This window comes from Excalfactoria chinensis, chromosome 7, assembly GCF_039878825.1.
Source record: "Excalfactoria chinensis isolate bCotChi1 chromosome 7, bCotChi1.hap2, whole genome shotgun sequence".
In the NCBI taxonomy this organism is placed as follows: Eukaryota; Metazoa; Chordata; class Aves; order Galliformes; family Phasianidae; genus Excalfactoria; species Excalfactoria chinensis.
In genome coordinates, this window is record NC_092831.1 from 4,491,866 (window position 1) to 4,511,403 (window position 19,538).

The 19,538-nt window shown below is 36.5% G+C and overlaps 1 protein-coding gene across 1 annotated transcript in view; it reads left to right on the forward strand.

The window, feature by feature from the left end:
• LRP1B (LDL receptor related protein 1B) overlaps positions 1 to 19,538 on the forward strand; it is a 563,267-nt gene that overhangs the window by 466,360 nt on the left and 77,369 nt on the right. The window contains exons 50-60 of the mRNA XM_072342527.1: positions 3,064 to 3,186; positions 4,137 to 4,256; positions 4,910 to 5,038; positions 5,977 to 6,099; positions 6,722 to 6,862; positions 7,980 to 8,167; positions 8,893 to 9,076; positions 13,885 to 13,970; positions 17,540 to 17,662; positions 18,303 to 18,484; positions 18,973 to 19,172. Of these exons, the coding sequence (XP_072198628.1) occupies positions 3,064 to 3,186; positions 4,137 to 4,256; positions 4,910 to 5,038; positions 5,977 to 6,099; positions 6,722 to 6,862; positions 7,980 to 8,167; positions 8,893 to 9,076; positions 13,885 to 13,970; positions 17,540 to 17,662; positions 18,303 to 18,484; positions 18,973 to 19,172 (1,599 nt within the window). The remainder of the gene's footprint in view (positions 1 to 3,063; positions 3,187 to 4,136; positions 4,257 to 4,909; positions 5,039 to 5,976; positions 6,100 to 6,721; positions 6,863 to 7,979; positions 8,168 to 8,892; positions 9,077 to 13,884; positions 13,971 to 17,539; positions 17,663 to 18,302; positions 18,485 to 18,972; positions 19,173 to 19,538) is intronic.

Genomic DNA, 19,538 nt, shown 5'->3' on the forward strand with positions numbered 1-19,538 from the left:
TTATTCATTTGTATTTGGTTAGAACATTAGTCCTGAAATATCAAGCTCCAGCATGAAATCAAAAGAGCTGTTTCAGTGGATGGTATTTCCTTCCTTTCATATATATAATTATTATTATTTTAAAACTTTCTCTTTGGTTTTTTTGAGGTACTTTATTGTAGACTGCAGTGTAGAATCCAGGACTGTTACTTTTGTAATTGTTCTGTTCCTGAGTCAGTAGAGATTAGGTACACTTAAGTCCCTGAGGTGCTGGACTTCTAGAAAATCAAGATGTGTTTACGGCTGGAACTTGGGTTGTTTTCTGTAGAAATCTACAGCTTGAAAAAAGGAAGAAGCAAATGTATTTTACAATTTAAAGAGTTTTATTATTCCAAATTTTCAGCTGAGTTTTTAATGATAATTCAGGAAATTCATATGTTAGAATAATAATTTTTCAAGGTATATGTATGTGTATTATAAATTTGAAGGACAACACTTCAGTGACATTTTGTTAAGTAATTTTTATCAGAGTGACTGTAGTGTTAGTGAACCTCAGAAGATAACAAAGTATTCAGTGTTGAAATTGGTTTCTCCTCTGCTCCTGTGTGGTAATGTTGGAGAGAAAAATGCCACATACAGGAATACGGTGCTTTTTTGAAAGCTGTTTCTGGAGACTTGAGAAATACTCTGTATACTCATAAATTATATGGCTTACCCTGAATTTTGAAGTATTACAATAAAAACAACATCACAGTGATATGATTTGTAGAATTAGGTCAATACTATCAATTTCTGGTCAAACTGGGGATATTGCACTAGTAAAGAAACTGTAGATATCAAACTTATGTCAACTGTCCCTTACCATGAGTTTTAAACAAAAATTTGTAGAATTAAAAATTAGTAGTAATTTTTTTGCCAATAGTATTCTTCTAATCTTCCAGAAACTCATTAATCTCTTAATTTCAACTTTTCATGTGTTCCAGTTTGTTTGTTCTTACGCTGATAAGGACATTGTAATCTTTGCATAATTGTATCCTAAGTCTTTACATGCAATGGGAGCATGTAAGCCAAGGCATTTTAGAAATCTTCCTTAGAAAATAATGTATCCACTCATGTTGTCTTAGTCTTTTGGTTTTGCATCTCCCTGCAATATACCAAGCCAGTATCTAATATGGTAGATGAAAACTTTTTTTTTTTTTTTTTTGTATCAGCAAATATGCACTTTAAAAATCACTTTAAAAATTCATTTCCATTTGTTCTAATAACTGGCTCCCATGTGGCTGTAATAACCTTCTGTGACCAGTACCTCTTTTTCTTTTTTTTTTCTGAGGATTACTGTGAGTAAAAATAAAACTTGGAATTGTACATTATTGAATGCTACCTAATTTTTGCTAGCCTAGTAATTAGCATCTGGTTATTCCTGTTTAGTATTCTGTTTGTCTGTGACATTATCCATTGTGTTATCAAGACCTTCTATTAGAGTTCTCATTTACTTTGTGCCAAATTTACTGATGAAAAAGATAACAAAGATCCAGAAGGTAACTTGGAACTTTATCACAGACATCAATTAAACCAGTTATTAAGGACTTTTATCCTTGCTGTAGGCAGATGCGTGTTAAATTATAGTTTTCTTTCCAAACTCCGCGTTTTCCAGATTATCTAATAATTCTTTAGAATTAGCTGTTTTTGAGCTCAAAATAGCTTAGAATTACTTTATTTCCTTTGTTTGTGGGGTTTTTACCAGCCCAAAGAAGATTTTCAGGCTACTGTGATATAGCTTCAGTAAACTAATGTTGCATAAGTAAACTAATGTTGCATTTTATTCCATTGTCCATTTATTTGTGTTACTTTATTCTATCTTTCCAAATGTGTTCCAAAACATTCCATCATTTTAATGTGTGACTAATTGCCTGGATCATCCCTTTATTTGAAAGCAATACCATTCCAGTTCAACCCACTTGTGATTTCTTTTTCCCTCTCATTCAAAACTGCCTGCCTGCACATTACATTTCTGACTGTTATTTCTGTTATGAATATGATAATTCCCATTAACAGTCTTAACTTTATTCATTGCCATTGTTCTTAAAGAAAAATAAGGAACAATATTCATGTAGGGGTGGTTGTACTTAACCAATCTTTAATTGCTACTGAGCTGTCATAGACATCCTGTTTCTTCTTTGCTTTTTTAATACTCATGCAGTTGAATAAGGCATAAATATCATAACTTTATTATTATTTTCTTAATAGAAAATAGAGGGGGGAAAAATACTAACCAAACAACAGTATAAATAGCCCTGATACATTGAAGTAGTAATAGAAACCTTAGCAAGAGAGTTTTAGTGATCTTCAGTGCTCGGAATGAGGAGATATTGCCTGGGTTCTCACAGGCCAAGAGCTTGGTTGAAATTTTGAAAATAGTCTTTGCCACTCATTAGACTAATATTACTTCTTATGTCTTGAAACTACGTATATTATCATGTTCTCTTTCTTCATGTCTATGAAGTAAGTCTTAAGGCACTTGAGACTGTACAGAGAATATATACAGTGCCTTAAGTGCCTATACAGAGAAATGAAGCATGGAAGAATGACTTTCTCTTTCATGACAGTCTAAATCTGGCTCCAGTGTTGGTGATAAAGTATGGTGGCAACTCTCAGAGCATGCATCAGATTTATTGCTTATCTCAACGAATGTGGCAAAAATAATGCCCTGATTAGGTTATCTTGTTGATACTAGAGGATAGATCAAAAGGGCAATTTCTTCAGCTGGCGTAAAATAACTAGAAGTTTTGATTTACCGCATATAAAGTATTATAAACTGAACTACCATTTTTCCACTAAAAGACCTTTTAATTGATGTTGTTCCTGTGTAAATTAATGAAGTATTTCAGCTCCCTACACTTAGTCATCACTATTTTCTGACTTGCATGAACACAGTTAAATAATGTAAGTAATATTTATTTTTTTATGTTTTTAAACATAATCACTTTGTTGTCCATCAGTACTCAGAAATTTAGCAGAAATGTATTAGGCTCCTAGTCATACTAGTAGAGACCATTTTACATTACATTCTTTATTTTATCACAGTTCAAAACAAACCCACATGTGAAGAAAATTATTTTGGTTGTCCTAGTGGAAGATGTATTCTGAACACCTGGCTTTGTGATGGGCAGAAAGACTGTGAGGATGGAGTGGATGAATTGCACTGTGGTGAGCATTTGATCTGATTGTACTTCCGTAATCACCGGCATGTTTTCAAAACAAAACATATCTGAATATATCTTAAAGATTGAACATAAAGCTATATGGAAAAGTTCTCATGTAACATTTTCAGACACAAATCTTTACTTTCAATGTTTTATGCCTTATCACACACTAGAATGAAAGCACTATCTATATTTTCTTTTTTCTCCTAAAGAGACATTTTCATACAGGCTTTTCCGTTTCTTTAACATCCATCAGTTTCACCAATTCTTTGTAATTCTTCACAAGACCATTTTTATAACTAAATTGTTGGGAATAAATTACAGCATAAATTGTTAAAAACTTGAAGGATTCATTCCATGTCAGATCTCTTATGGTTCTTAAATTCTGCGTAACTGAGGAGCAATCCAGGTTGATTTAGCTTGTAGTGAGAGCTGGCCTTTATATTGGTATGGCTTAATCGAACATACGATTTCAATAATTCAGTTGTAGTTGAACAGGGAAATCAATTTTTTTTCAGAGTTAAAGAAGGGATTTTAGTCAATCTTTTTTTCCTACTGAAAACTCTCAGCCATTTTGATGTAGTTGTTAAAATATTTTATTTTTGAATCAGTTTCAAGTACTGAAAATTCTTTTTGTTTCTAAATCTTAAATCTCTTGTCATTAATTAGAGAAGTATAATTTTTGTCCTTAAACAGGGAAGTCTGCATGAATAGTGTTTTATAACTGTTTTGGAAAGGATCACCTTAATGGCATTTATGTTTAGAGTATTTCCGCCATCTGATTTGGAAGCACTGAAATTTGCCATTACTTTCAACTTAAAGTAATATGCTGCAGTTGGGCAGGCAGAAAGAACTTGTGTAGAGATTTCTATGTGGAGGGTTTCTGTGGATAAACTACAGGGAGCATAGTGCTGTTCTGAACCTAAAGAACACAGTGGCTGTTGTCATTCTTAGATTCATCCTGCTCGTGGAATCAGTTTGCTTGTTCTGCAGACAAGTGCATCTCTAAGCAATGGATTTGTGATGGTGAGGATGATTGTGGAAATGGCTTTGACGAGAGCGATGTTATTTGTGGTAAGTAGAATAAGTTCACCTCTGTGTCATGTCAGACCATCCATACAGAAAGAGTCCAAGGGATCCATGAAGGTAGCAGGAAGGGAGCAAATATAGCAAGTATATTTTGCTGATAAGATTAAGTGATGAATTGAGTAATTCAAAACAGAGTAAAAATGAATACTAGGATATAATATTTTGTTTAAACAAAATCCTGTTTAAAAAGAAGCAAACGAAAAGAAATACGTAGTGAAGCCGTATGTTGAATTACTTGCTCTGAAACTGTTCGAGATTTTCTTTCTCCCACTAGTATAACATGTGGTACGTATTCTTAGAGGTTCTCTTTTAGGTATATGGGGCTGATGTATGCAAGTTCTGAATATCTGTAGCCTCTTGCCATAGAGTGTAGTTATGTTAGGATTGTGTGGCTTATGAGTGTAGTTCTTCATTCACACAGTCCCAGCATAAAGCCCAGAATTGGTTTGTAAAGTTATTCTGTTGGATAGTTTTCATAAATGGCAGTAAATTAAATTTCCTTACAGTAAATTCAGAGAACTAAGTGTGAGAGGTAATAGATGGTCAGATTTTTCCTGTAAAATACAAGCTAGCCTGTTATGTTTGCCCTACTGCACCAAGAAAAATTTTCTTTGCAGCCACTCATGTTATTTTTTCAGGTTCAGTGACATGTGCTGCAGGGACATTCAGTTGCCTCGGCTCTCACGCCTGTGTTCCTCAACACTGGCTTTGTGATGGTGAAAGAGACTGTCCAAATGGAAGTGATGAACTCTCTACAGCAGGCTGTGGTATGTTTGCATGATGAGATGTGTGGTATTTCTTTGCTTGACACTTTTGCCTTTACAATATCCAGATGTTGTTTATATCTGTGGAGTCATGCTTCTATATTGTCAAGATTGTTAGTACAACCACATGGGGCATACATAGCAGGATCCTTAAATGTTTTAGTCAGAATAACATCTTCGGATTTTGTTAATATATACTGATGTACACAAGCTGAAAACAGCGTGTCACATCACACATATTAGACAGCGTGTTTACTAATGAAAACTAGCAGGTTGTTGACTACATTCCACTGCCTGAAGAAAATGCTACTGCGTGTAAGAGATGTTGTACATCATAACAGCGAAACACTATCACCCTCCAATGTCTTCTGCCTAATTAGTTGATGCCAACAACTCCCACCCTGCAAACTATTGCACTCAGTCTTCTGTGGGACACATTTGTATTGTGTGTCAAATGTTCAGTAGTAGTAGTATCATCGGGGGTCTTCTTTTATAACTGTATACAACAATGGTCTAGATTTAAAATACTGAAATAATGTCTCTTCACTGGATGTATATTCTGTGATATATTGTTTTTTTTAGTTGAGAATATTTTGTGTGTTTATGGCTTTTAAAGAGCTTTTGTTCAGGAGCAGACTAACATAGAAAGGAAAATTTTCCAACCTTTGTTTCTCAGAGGCAGATGTTAAGTTGTAGACAGCATCAACTTCTGAAACCATTTGTGTTATATTATGAGAGGCCAGCTACCTTTACTTCTTTGTTCATCACTACCAAGTTGCATACAATCTTCTGCCATTTATTTGTCTAGTGATTTACATAAGATGCAAGTTATTTACATTGAGTGCACTGAATCTAAGTGCTAGTCATTTTTTCTGTAAGAAAATGTGTCTGTCTTACTCTCTCCAATTTCATCTATGTTTTATGTACTGTATTCTCTTCAGCTCCTAATAACACTTGTGATGAGAATGCTTTCACGTGCCATAACAACATCTGCATTCCAAAACAGTTTGTATGTGACCATGATGATGACTGTGGAGATGGATCGGATGAATCACTGGAATGTGGCAAGTATAATAAAAGTAGAGAAAACAGAAAAGTTCTAAACTGTTAAATGTAGGGCCTTCTGCAAGGTCTATTACTTTAAAGTCACTATTGCAAAAGAAAGTTCTTTGCTTTCATGCATTAATAAATTCAACTTGATATTAACATTTTAACTTGGAAATTTATAAATTTTATAGGTATTTCCTCCTTTTTTGTGGAAGTCTTAGAAAATACATGCTTAGAATGGTTAAAATGAGTATGCATGTCTCAAAGAGAAAGCATGTGTGTTATACAAGTTATGTAAAACTATTTAGTGAGTTTAGTAATTTCCAAAATAGCTGTTGGAAAACTATTTCCTACTAATTAGGATAAAGTTCATTTACTTATGGAGATTACTTAGGAAAATGTATTTAGTTTTATGTGAGAGCTGCATAACTACACTTTGCATTGGTGGGAATTGATACAGGACTAGACTGCACTGCACATTTGATTATTTTTTTTTCTTGGAAGACTCTTGTGTGTAAGCATATGTTGCTGAGTATCTGTTAATGGAACAAAAGGCAATCTTAATTTATTTTGTATATGCAACATTCTGTGTCAAAAGTGTTGAGCAAAGGATGAAATCACCGATTACTGTACTTCTAGGATATCGTCGCTGTCATCCTGGAGAGTTCACTTGTGCTGATGGAAGATGCCTGTTAAACTCCCAGTGGCAATGTGATGGGGATTTTGACTGCCCAGACCATTCTGATGAAGCACCTATAAACAAAAAATGCAGAAGTTCAGGTCCGTATTAAATTCTTTTAGAGCCTGTCTAACCATTTTTCTTCAAACAGTAGCTTGGGGCTGTAGTTAGGCAAATATGAAACATCATATTTTATATACTCAGTGGTTTGCTGGTGTAATATGCCTTACCTTTGTTAAACCACGTGCAATTGCTGAAACTTCAAAGTTTAGGAGTTTCTGCTACCAGTCTCCTGACAGTTCTACTGAAGTTCTTGATATTATGGACATACAGAAGAGTTTTCAAATGATCTCAAACTGCAAATGAATTTTACAACTGTGAAAGCCTTGGGATTTGTACAGTGTAGCTGGTGGTACGTGAATTTGTAGCTGTGTCTAACGCTGCTCCCTGTTTTACAGTCTGATCTTTTTCTAAACTAAGTCATTCATTACGGGAGGGGAATTCCCTCAAGTTATCTTGTATTTCAGCTTTAGTTCTCCCTTTAATTTTTTCAAATCTAACTTTAAAATCTAATTACAGAAGTTCTCTGAAAGAAGTACAGACAACTTTAATTAAATCTAGTTCTATGTGATAGTAAAAGTCCGGTGTTATCAGTGTAACTTTTTGTAGTGCTGGTTTGTATTACGTGGAATGATACGTAACATATTTATTAGAATTTTAATTTTCAGTACCTTGCTTTAACTTGTTCATTGTAATCTTATAAGAGAAATGGTCAGCCTCATAAATACGCTGACCAATTTGGACTGAGATTGTCAAAGATGGGTTGTTTTAAGTCTTCCACACAAGGAAAAAACAGATAATAATGTCATCAGCAAAGGAGATGCTTTAGAATATTCAGTCATGTTACTAAACACCACAGAACTCATGGGGGAGAGAAGCCATGCTTTCTAAATCTACAATGATTACATTTTGTGCAGAGACAAGGTAGGAGTTTCTCAATTAGAAGAAAACAAATATATAGGAGAATTTGCATGTTTTCCAGTGGAGGAATAAGCATTTGAAGAATAAAAAAGGATTTATATTAGTACCATTAAGAAAGTAATATTTAATTTTTATGCAATTGTTTGCTCTTTCATGCTCACATTAGAGCTGATTCATGAGAAAATTCATTCCAAATACTAGTAAACTACACAAAGTTGTCCTCTTTTTCTTTTCCAGAGCAGTCATGTAACAGCTCTTTCTTCATGTGCAAAAATGGCAAGTGTATTCCTCAGAGTAATGTTTGTAATAACAAAGAAGATTGTAGCGATGGCTCTGATGAGAAAAGCTGCCACATTAATGAGTGCCTCAGTAAGAAAGTTAGTGGCTGCTCTCAGGATTGTCAGGATCTTCCTGTTGGATACAAGGTGAATATCTTTAAAATATAGTGTAATAAAGTCAGCTCTTAACTGTTTCTTAACTATTCCATGGTTGTAATAAAACTGTCTGTTACCTTCTTGTGATGAAGTGTCATACCTTCAGAGTTCTCGATCACATTACTGAATCTGTTAAACAGATTTGTAAATTATCAACAAAATATTCATAGAATCATAAAATGGTTTGGGTTGGAAGGAACCTGCAAGACCATCTAGGTCCAACCCCCTGCTGTGGGCAGGGACACCTTCCTCTAGACTAGGTTGCTTACAGCCCCATCCAGCCTGGACTTGAGCAGGGAGGGTTCATTCATGACCTTGCTGGGCAAAAATTGTAAAAATCATATGTAGGCCTTACCAAATAAACACATGTTCAATTGAAAACAAGGAATGCCAAAAAGGGTTAATTGTTTTCATGAATAAACCCTTTCCATATTCTTGAGAAGATGCCTTTTTCTATACTTAAAGAGGAAGAATAATCTATCATTCTAAGAAGAGGGTTGTTTGAGAGGGAATTATATTTATGATTACACCACCAAAAGCTGAGATGAAATGTACTTTTATCTTTCTGTTAATAGTATAAATAGCAATTCAGTTAGAATACTACCTTAGAAAACTGAGGATACTTGAATTTTATGGTGCTAACATGTTCAGGAGATAATAAAAAAGAGTTAGCAAGTAATTCAAAATGAATGCATTTGTTTGGGTGTTTTTTCCAGTGCAAATGCTGGCCTGGATTCCAGCTGAAGGATGATGGCAAAACATGTACAGATATTGATGAATGTTCATCTGGATTTCCCTGTAGCCAGCAGTGCATCAATACATATGGAACATACAAGTGCTTGTGTGCAGATGGGTATGAAATACAGCCTGATAACCTAAATGGCTGCAAATCCCTTTCAGGTATTGCTTTTTTATTATTATGATTATTTTTACCTTTGGTTGTAATTTGTGATATTCTTTATCTCCAAGGTATGTTTTGCTCTTCCTTTGTGCAAGATAAGCACGCACTTTGAAGTACATCACTTCAATAAATAGTAGGAAAGGAACATGATTTATTTTGAGTGTGTATTGTACTCAGAGCATGCTTGGTGTATTGTTACAGTGGATTATAATAGTTTGAATTATTATTTTTACTAGAAAAATTATCAGGACAGTTTAAAATAATCACTTAATTCTAATTCTCAATAAGAACATTATGTTTATTGTTACCTTAATCAAGTAACCTTGAGGAATCACGTCCTTTGTAATGTGCTTCCGACGGCCCCGTGGCCAAGTTACGCACTGCTTACACCAATGTGGTGGGTGGTAAAATGGCGTTTAATTAACCTCGTGAGTCCCTTATATAGGGCTCCTATTTCATCTAATACATATGCATTACTGAGCATGGGAAGACCTATCGCGTTACAGCACGAGATCTCGCTGATGCCTAATACAACATTTCCCCCTCCCCATGCTCAATAAAGTCATGTCCCGTTACAACGCGAACGCTAGTCCTAAACCTAATATATAAAAATGTTAGTCTCCATATAAATCTAAAATATATAAGTTATCTAAAAAGTGAGGTAGACAAGCTACAATTCATGCAGAGGTAGGTAGTGCAATGTCTAATAATATTAGTGGTTTTCTAATTATTATATCCAAGGCATCTTGGGTTTATACAGTTCCTTCTTCTTCTTAAAGCTTATCATATATCCGTTGGCACTCCATTTTGTCATTAAATATTCTTTCTATCATACGCTGTAAACAACCCTGGATACATTGAAACACACAAGGTAGGCAAATCATTAAAGCTAAGAAAACTAAAATCCCTATAATTAATACTTTAAGAAACTGTTTAAGCCATGGGCCAATATTACCAAATAGTCCATCCAGCCAGCTGCCGAATGCATCATCAATTGCAATTTTCTTGGTATGCTCTTGCATCCACTCCAACTTCTTATGAATTGAATCACTGTGGTCGCTCAGATTGAAGCAGCACATCCCTTCAAAGTCCTTGCATCCGTGCCCTTGGGCCAGTAGCAGAAAGTCTATCGCAGCTCTGTTCTGGAGAACAGCATGTCTGATGTTATTAATGTCCATCAGGAGTTCCGACAAGACCATTGTGGTGACATTAGCTTCTTTCGCAGACCAACAAGCCAATCTCTCAATTTCTCTCAGCGCCTGGGCTGCAGCTACTCCTGGGGCTAAGATTGACGCAAAGATTCTGGCTGTGGGACCCCACAACTGAACCTCATCCCCACAATCCCGATCCAGATTTTTTATTGATCGTTTCTGGCGTTGCACTCGAACCATGCTTTTCATAACATTAATCACCGCAGAATGATTGGGAGCCAACAGTGTCAATTTTCCCAAATAACACGGACCCCCAACTGGATTCTTTGGTATCCCTTGCCAAGCTCTATCCCCACATATCAAGAATATACCCTTAGGAAGAGCTTTGGCTGTACCATTGCTCCATAATCCTTCCCCAGTCAAAGGTTCCTTCCGAGCACAACAACCAGAGCATGCTAGATTGTCAGGACCCCAATAGCATGAGATATTCAATAAGGCATGTACTAAACGGTGATGAGGCTGACTGTAAACTCAGGCAGAAATCTTTCTGCCCAGTTCGATTAGACCATGTGACCCAAATATTTTCTGGTTGTGACATGAGATGAGCACCCTCTCCCCCTGTAACAAACACAAATACATAAAAACACACAACAAGCGATACAACAAATGTCCTTCTCGTAGGTACAAGCAGTGGTTCTTTATCTGTTCCTTTCTTCTTTCCTGAAGAGTCACTTCGCGGTTGCGGCTGGCGGGTTCCCATCAAAACACCGCCCAGTCCCGTTCCTTAAGCCCCAACCCTCTCATTGATTCACGGATATCCGACCAATCGGTGGGCTTGCGAGAATCCTCTCGCTCCTCCCTCCTCCGGGGAGACGCGACCAATTGGGTGGGGGTAGGCGGAACCTTTCGTTCCTCCTCTTTTTCCTCCCCCTTCTGGGGAGGCGGGACCGACAGGGCAGGGGTAGGCATTTCCTTTCTTTCCGTCCCTCTCTCCTCCCCCTTCTGGGGAAACGGGACCGGCAGGGTGGGGGCAGGCAATTCCTTTCTCTCCACCCCTCTCTCCTCCCCCTCCTCGGGAGATAAGACAAACGGGGTGGGGATAGGCAATTTTCTTTCCTCCGCTTTTTTCTCACCCTTCTCGGGACGAGATCCCTCCTCCGGAGGTGGGTCTGGGGGTGGCTCAACGCCTCCACGGCGCGCCTCCCCACACGACTCTCCCTCCCTCGGACAAATTCCATCCCCCTCAGGCGAGTAAAAGCTTTGCAAAGAGGGGTATAGGCGGGGATAATATGGTGGCGCCTCCCCAGATGACACAACTTCCGCCTTCTCTTCCGGAGTTGTTTCGGGCGCGGCCATGGCCATTGTGAAAACGGCCGGCGTGGCCGGCGCCATTTTGGGTGCAGAGTCGCCGCCAGAAAGCGATTCCTCCGCACCCCCCGGGACCCCGGACGTCCCAGTATCCAGACCAAAAACCCCAGTCGCGATGGCCTGGACTTGTTTCTCCTCCTTAGCGGCTTTAAGAGCACCCAGGACCAAACCCCAGGTTTTTAACTCCTCCGCTTTATACTCGTGCATTGCTCTATGGAGCATGGCAGCGGTGAAAGAATCCCACCGCTCCGAATCGAGCAGATTACTAGGGGAGGGTAAAATCTGCGCCACCTCCAAACAGGAGATGACGGCAGCTATATCCTTCTTAGAAGGAACATTTCTAACGCAGTGAGTTTTACAAACTCGTGATACTACCTTAATGACGGAATCCATTGTTTTTTCTGGTGCGCGACACCGTACGTCCTTGCACCCTTTGTATATACTCGAGACCTGTAGTCCCGCAGTCTTCCACGGTCCTCGTTTTCTTACGACCGAACCGCAGGTAGAACATCAGCTGCTTCAATTTCCGCCCACCGAGGCGCTTCTACGGGATCTAACCGTAGGACTTGCGTCCGCCACGCAGTTAGCCGTCGCACACTACCCCCAGGACGTGCCTCAGAGAGGGCACCAAATGTTACCTTAATCAAGTAACCTTGAGGAATCACGTCCTTTGTAATGTGCTTCCGACGGCCCCGTGGCCAAGTTACGCACTGCTTACACCAATGTGGTGGGTGGTAAAATGGCGTTTAATTAACCTCGTGAGTCCCTTATATAGGGCTCCTATTTCATCTAATACATATGCATTACTGAGCATGGGAAGACCTATCGCGTTACAGCACGAGATCTCGCTGATGCCTAATACAACAGTTTATGTAGAAGGCTTCTGATGTTTTATTTTGTTGTCTTTAGATTACTAAACTGCCCTTGAAAGTTCCCATTTTGTTCAATGAGTACATGGTAAAAAAAAAAAAAAAAAAAAAAAGAAAAAAGAAAACAACTGGGAAGTATAACAGAAATGGCAAAATCTATTATTCCTGGAGCATATGGAATTCTCCACTCTCATATGCAGTAAACAATGAAGTTCAAAATATATTTATAATGGTGCTTATTTCCTTGCACCTCTCTCTGTGCCCCTGATATTTTTTATATACTTTAGTCAGTAGGATTCATGAAATCAGTGAAAGGAAGAGCAAAATGTTAACAGAAAATAAACAAAAATCCATTAGCATTTTCTGCTGGGTTTTGTTTATAGCGCAGACCATTTCCAACTGTAGCGGCCTCCTACTTTTTCAAGCTTTACAAAAGAAAAGTTTCATTTTGCTAGTTGGTTCTTATTTTTGCTTTATTTTTTATCAACACCATCTAGTTTATTTCTAAATGCTGTGAAACAGGATTATCTGTTTCCCTTGTGTATGTAGGAACACAGAATTAGTCCTTAGAGTTGTAAGGGAACTTTAAAGGTCATGTAGTTCTAGTTAATGTCCAGGTGCTTCCCTGAGTAATCAGAGAGCGCACAGGATGAGATAGAGGATGAAATTCTGAACTTACTCCTACCTCAGAATCGTAGAGTATCTGAGTTGTAGATGCAAGTCTTAAATAAGCTTCCTCATTAGTGTTTTGTTTTGGTACAACAGTCTATTAGTAGAGCAAAAATAGGACAGACTGTTTTTGCCTTATTTTATTATTACTATATATGCCAGTTTCAGAAGTGTTTTAAAGTGATAACGTAATTTGAGTATCTGAAGGAATATTGATTAATAAACTAGAAATCTGGGATTTAAAAAAAAGAAAAAAGCTAAATCTGGCTTGAGTTCAGAGTTGGAAAACCACATTATGTCCAAGTATCTCTTTAGTTATGTGTAGATTGTTTAGGGTATGGAAGTCTCAAAAATCTATGTTCAAAATGTGTTTGTTTGCAACAGAAAAATACAGTAGTGTCAGTGATCATCTGAAAGCGTTCAAATTAACAGAAGAGGCATGGAATGTATTTCAAATCTAATCTCTGGCATTAAATTAGCATAAAATACAGTATGGTTCCCATATTACAAATGCAAAAAAATGGAATTGCATTGAAAGATATACTAATTGATTGCCTGGTTCATTTTTATACTGCATCATTGATCTTTCTTGGAACATTTGAATGTTTTAAATATTTCTTTCATCCATAACATTGATCAGAGCATGTAACATTTATTTTTCAAACCATCTATATTTCAGCATTGTATTTCTGATTTTTCCATAAATTAACGTAAAAGCTAGTCTAATATATTCTTTCTCCTGGGGTTTAGATGAGGAACCTTTCTTAATACTGGCTGATCATCATGAAATAAGAAAAATTAGCACTGATGGATCCAACTACACTTTGTTGAAACAGGTATAATCATAGTACCATGCGCTAAGTTTAACTCCGTACTTTTATTCTTATTTAACGTATGCAACTGACAGAAATGTCATTCTACAATTGGCACTGTATGCAACGCAGAACAACTGTAGTACCTTCACCGTTTGGATAACATTTTAAATTGACTGTCTTATTCGAGTTTGTGATGATTAAGGCTCAGGCAGCTGTTTTGTCAGTCATTCTGATTGTACTGAAAATCACATTGTTTGTGGTCCTCTTCCACTGCAATATGTTTGGAGCAAATTTTATATTCTTTTCAAAGTATATTCACATACGTATGGCCATGTATTGTTTAAGCTAGTTACTGTCAGCATCCGAGTCTGTTTTTTGATCTAGCTAAATACAATTCCAACATTTGCAGTATTGCAATGCATGAACACATATCCTTGGCTAAACCTGATTTTTTTGTGCAATTGTTCTAAATTATTATGCAAAAAAAAGCAAACTGCTATTTGAAAATAGCTACCAAAATGGTTACCCAGTTGCCTACTAAGTGCAGAGCTATCATTTGAGCAGTTTCTGCTCTGCTTCTATGCTTCACCTAAGTGTAGTTACTTATCACAGATTGGAGTTCCAAAGAATGTTTTAATTAAAACATCTATTTTCTTGACTGTTAATACAACAGTTGAAACAGACTAGAAAATCAGTTGTGCCAGTCAATAGCATTAGGCTTTTTATGACTTCTCGTGTCAGTAAGCTGTGCATCTTAATGTCACAAGAGAGGTGTTGAGGTTTTCAGAACAGTAGGTGCACAATTAATCACCTTGCATTAATCATTTGAATTTATTTAAGCATAGCAAGCATTTTGTCTGTTTGTTCTTCTGAAACCCTTCTGATGGTTTCTCATTTGCATCTCACTGACTTGCCTCTTTTGCTGGTATATCTACTGCTAGCAGCCTGTGAAAAGAGGGGAGCAACAGTCAATTTTCTTTATGGTTGGTGCTGACAGATTGGCTCAGAGCTTTATCAGTCTTGGATTTAATGAACTCCTTTTCAGTGCATTAGGAGCAACATAGCTCCAGCCATTGAACAGAATCCGTGGTTTCCATATCATATCAATTTAACAGTCTAATATATACTTCAGCTTTGATCCTCTATGTAAGCCATTTTTGAAAATAAACAGACTTGAAAGCTGAAGAGGGAGCTATACCAGCATAACAGGTGAGCTGTCTTCCTCATGAGGACGAGGACATCTTTTTGTCCCTGCATTGTTGCGATGAATCAGCTCTAACCCTTTCTTAGACATCTATCAGATGAAGGCAAGTTCCAGAGCTCCTCTGCCAAAGGAGCAGGACCACCCTTCTTTGTGTATTTGATTTGTGCCTTGTCATTCTAACAATTGCTCATATAAACTCAGAGTAGAGGAGCTGAAAGGAGGACTTTGGTCTTCTCTGAGCTGTTATGCGTCAGCCTTTTACTCTTCTTTTTTTCATCCAAATGTACATAAACGGGTCAACTGTTTGGATTATATTTCACATGTATTCTTTTGCCTTTCATTTCCTTCACTCATAGTCATAAAAATCCATTGGCAAAGTAGATAGACTCCTCATCATTAGTAATTTACTTACTATTTACCTCCTTTATATTTGCATTGGGGCACATAGGAGACTACAAATTTTGGACTAGACTGTGGTGTGCTGCGTCTAAGATGAGAAGCTGATGTCATCTGAAAGTTTCAGCATTTTGTCTAAAATCAGTCTAGACAAAAAGAGAAAAGGCAAAGAATAAGGAAAGGCGGACTTTGAGGAGCTATCCAGAGCAGGAAGAGATGATGTGGTCAGGACAGAGAACTCTATTGCTAACATACAGAAACAATTCTACTTGCAGTTGATTTATGAAAAGTATTGGAGCTATGCTGATCCAAAATATTTGCTGCCATAGACTTGAAGGCAGACAAATTCATTTATCAGCTTTGTTATTTCACAAATGCATACAGTATTTTAACAGATGCAGAGATAAAGCTTATTTTTCAAGAGTTACTGACTTGGATTTCTAGAATGTTATTGTTTTTTGATAGACTTTTGTATACATTCATTTGTGATCTCCTTTGTTAAGAACTTGGATTGGGGCTTTATCCATAGGTGCATGTGCTGTAGTAGTAGGAAAATAGAGATCCGTTGTTTTGCAATTACAACTGGCAGAACTGCACCAGTTCTATACTGGTACTAAAACTCTGCATGCGTGGACATGTGTGTTTTTTGCTTTGAAAATGAGTGGTCCTTCAACACTGCTTTGTTTCATGCTTTCTTTACTGATCTTTTATGTTGCCTGATTACTTTTTTTTCCTTTATGCTTTACTCAAAAGATAGATCTAACTTATTACACTATGGTTTGCAGATAAGCTACATATCACTTTCAAGGCAATTAAACATTGTTCTTTGTTGTTAGCTGGTCTAGAGCATTCCCTCTACAGCTGGGAATTTCATTAACGAGGGATGTTGCCTATATATCTGAGAATAGAAGGTCATTGGGGTGGTAACAGCTGATGAACTGATTTGGTTTTATAAGCACATCTATTCTTTTTACTGTTGCTGTTTCATCATTGGTAACAAAATCTTTGTATAATATTAACTATTATTTCATTACAAGTCAGAATGTTAAACAGATTATAAGACAAGGGCTTCCTATTCTCAGATAAGGATATGAGGGTCATCATTTGGAAATAATACCTCTGTTTCTTATCTGTCATTTGGGATAAAATGCCAATATTACACGATTGCTACTCGTTCCAGCCTGTAGGATTACCTCAGCTATGATCACCACTCCTTGATGTATTGGCTTGGTAACTGAAGTCACAGGAGACCTCCAAACACCTGCTAAATCTCTAACTTTTATACCTTTTGTATATACTACAAATATATGTGTGTGTTGTATAGTCTAGCATCTGAGAACTTAAAACCTCCTTCTTCTGGAATTAAAATTCAGCTTTTTGACATTAGAGTTTATAATTCCCAATTCATTACTACTAATAATAAAAAGTAACTACTAGAGATAGTGAATATTATGCTATTTCTGATTTTAGTGTCACAGAATGAATATTCTCACATTTTCCAAAGAGCTGGCATTTTGATACAGAAGGATATTTTAAATCCATTCCTTAGTGAGGTAGTATTCTAGTGCTTACATCAGGTGGAAATGGTTGTGAAGTGTTTTTTTTTTTTCCCCCTAGTTTGCCAAAGTAATGCCGAAGGTAGTAATTAACAAAAAGACTTAGCAAGATATAAGTATTTACTGAAAAACTGCTTTTAATGTTAGGAATTGGAAATGTCATAGCTTCATTTAATTTCAAGGCATCTGATTTTTTATAGATGCAATAGTTATTTGTCACCACATTTCTTTCTGTTTTAAGTGTTATCTTATTCTGATTGTCTAGAAGTAATGTACATTAAGGAGAGGTACTCAGAAATAGCAGTCAGTAAAAGAAAGCATTTTGATGACTATTATATACAGTATATTTGCATTCTGAATGTTATCAAATAACCTATATTCAAACTTACTTGAGCAAGAAGACTTGATTTTATTTTATTTTTCCCTGTTTTTAGGGACTAAACAATGTGATTGCAATAGACTTTGACTATAGAGAAGAGTTCATCTACTGGATTGATTCAAGCAGACCAAATGGAAGTAGGATAAACAGAATGTGTTTGAATGGAAGTGACATCAAGGTAACTGTTGATTAATAATGTCAATATTAGAATTACCTTTTTCAGTGTTTTGGGAAATTCATGGCGGTGACCTAAATTGTGAAATAAGGTATGATTATACCTATATTTTAGCAAGCCGTAGTGAAGCAGAAATTCATTTGGAACTTGTCTGATGGTAGAGGTAGGGGCTAAGAGCATTTATTAGCAAAGTTCTGTATGACTTAACTTGATGTTTGACTCAGTTTTTACTTCTGTGGGGTTTATAGCAAGACAAAGAAAAAAAGAATGTGTAAATAGGTAAGCATGATAAATATACTGATCTATTATTTCTTTGTATACGGTTTTCCTTGATTTTCAGTTTGGGTTCCTTGCTGAAGATGGAGTGAGACAGTGAACGTAACTCAGCGTCTTTGCTTTGAATGATACTGGATAAAATAAAACTGTGCCTCTCTATTTTGCTTCACAAATCCACTATTAAGTACATATGCTTACAAATGAGTGGAAACATACCCTGTGAATTTAGTTCACACTGGTACAGTATTCAGAGAGAAAATATTGATAATCAGTGCATTTGATTTTCATAAGAACGATTGTGTTTTCCATTTGAGAGATTTGGCCCAGATTTAGCCTCTATAGATTTTTGTAATTTTTGCTTTTCTAGGTAGTCCATAATACAGCTGTTCCCAATGCACTGGCTGTTGATTGGATTGGAAAGAATCTATATTGGTCCGATACTGAAAAGAGAATTATTGAAGTGTCTAAAGTGAATGGCTTATACCCTACCGTCCTCGTGAGCAAAAGAGTGAAGTTTCCTAGAGATCTCTCCTTAGATCCACAGGCTGGGTATGAAGCAATTGTTTAGTGGTGATTCAAGGTTTTGTCATGCATTGTTGTTTGGGTTGGGTTTTTCTGCCTTTTTCTTTTTTTATTAATTTTAAAAAAAAAAAAAAGAAAAAGAAAAAAGAAAAGAAAAAGAAAAATACAATATTTGTGATAAGTTTGAGTGTGTCGACCTCTCTGTAGGATATAAGATTCACAAAGTCCAATCTTGGCAGTACATTAAAAGATATCCAAGATATCAAGCCTAAGTGATTTAAATGCACTTTTTATTAGTTCACAGTGAGTTGCTTACAAGCTCATCTCACATGAGAACTGTTGTTCAAATTCTGTATATTTGTTACAGGTAATTCTAGAAAAATCCCCTATGCTATCTAGAAAATGAAAAGATCATGGATTTGTTACCATTGTATTCTTGAAGTTAACTAGATTATTTACTGCTAATTTTGCATCTCTAAACCAAGTGAATGTTGTATTTTGTTGGGTTCTTTTAGATACTTGTACTGGATTGATTGCTGTGAGTATCCTCACATTGGCCGTGTTGGTATGGATGGCTCCAGTCAAACTGTTGTCATAGAAACACAAATATCTAGACCTGTGGCACTTACAATAGATTATGTCAACCACAGACTGTATTGGGCTGATGAAAATCATATTGAGTTTTCTGACATGGATGGATCTCATAGACATAAAGGTTGGTTGAATTGCGACTGTTTTTGCTAGTTTGGTAATTTTCAAATTGTTAATGCTTTATTACTTATAAAAATGTAAAGACTGCATTGTAAAATATTTTTAATAACCTTTTTATATGTATTTCCCTCCTTACCAGCATTTTAAAAGCTGCTTTTCATATTCCTTTTCCTATTACAAATCAATATCATTTTTAAACATGCATTCCACCTTTCAAATATGTTTGAAGGAAAAAAGTCAAATGAATCAGAAACTCTAGGAAACAGACTCAGCAGAATTCACTGCTCTGCTTATTCTATACTCAAGAGTACAGTTGTTACATATGTTCTTGACCAAATTATAAACTTGATTGTTGAAAGTGGAAGGGAAA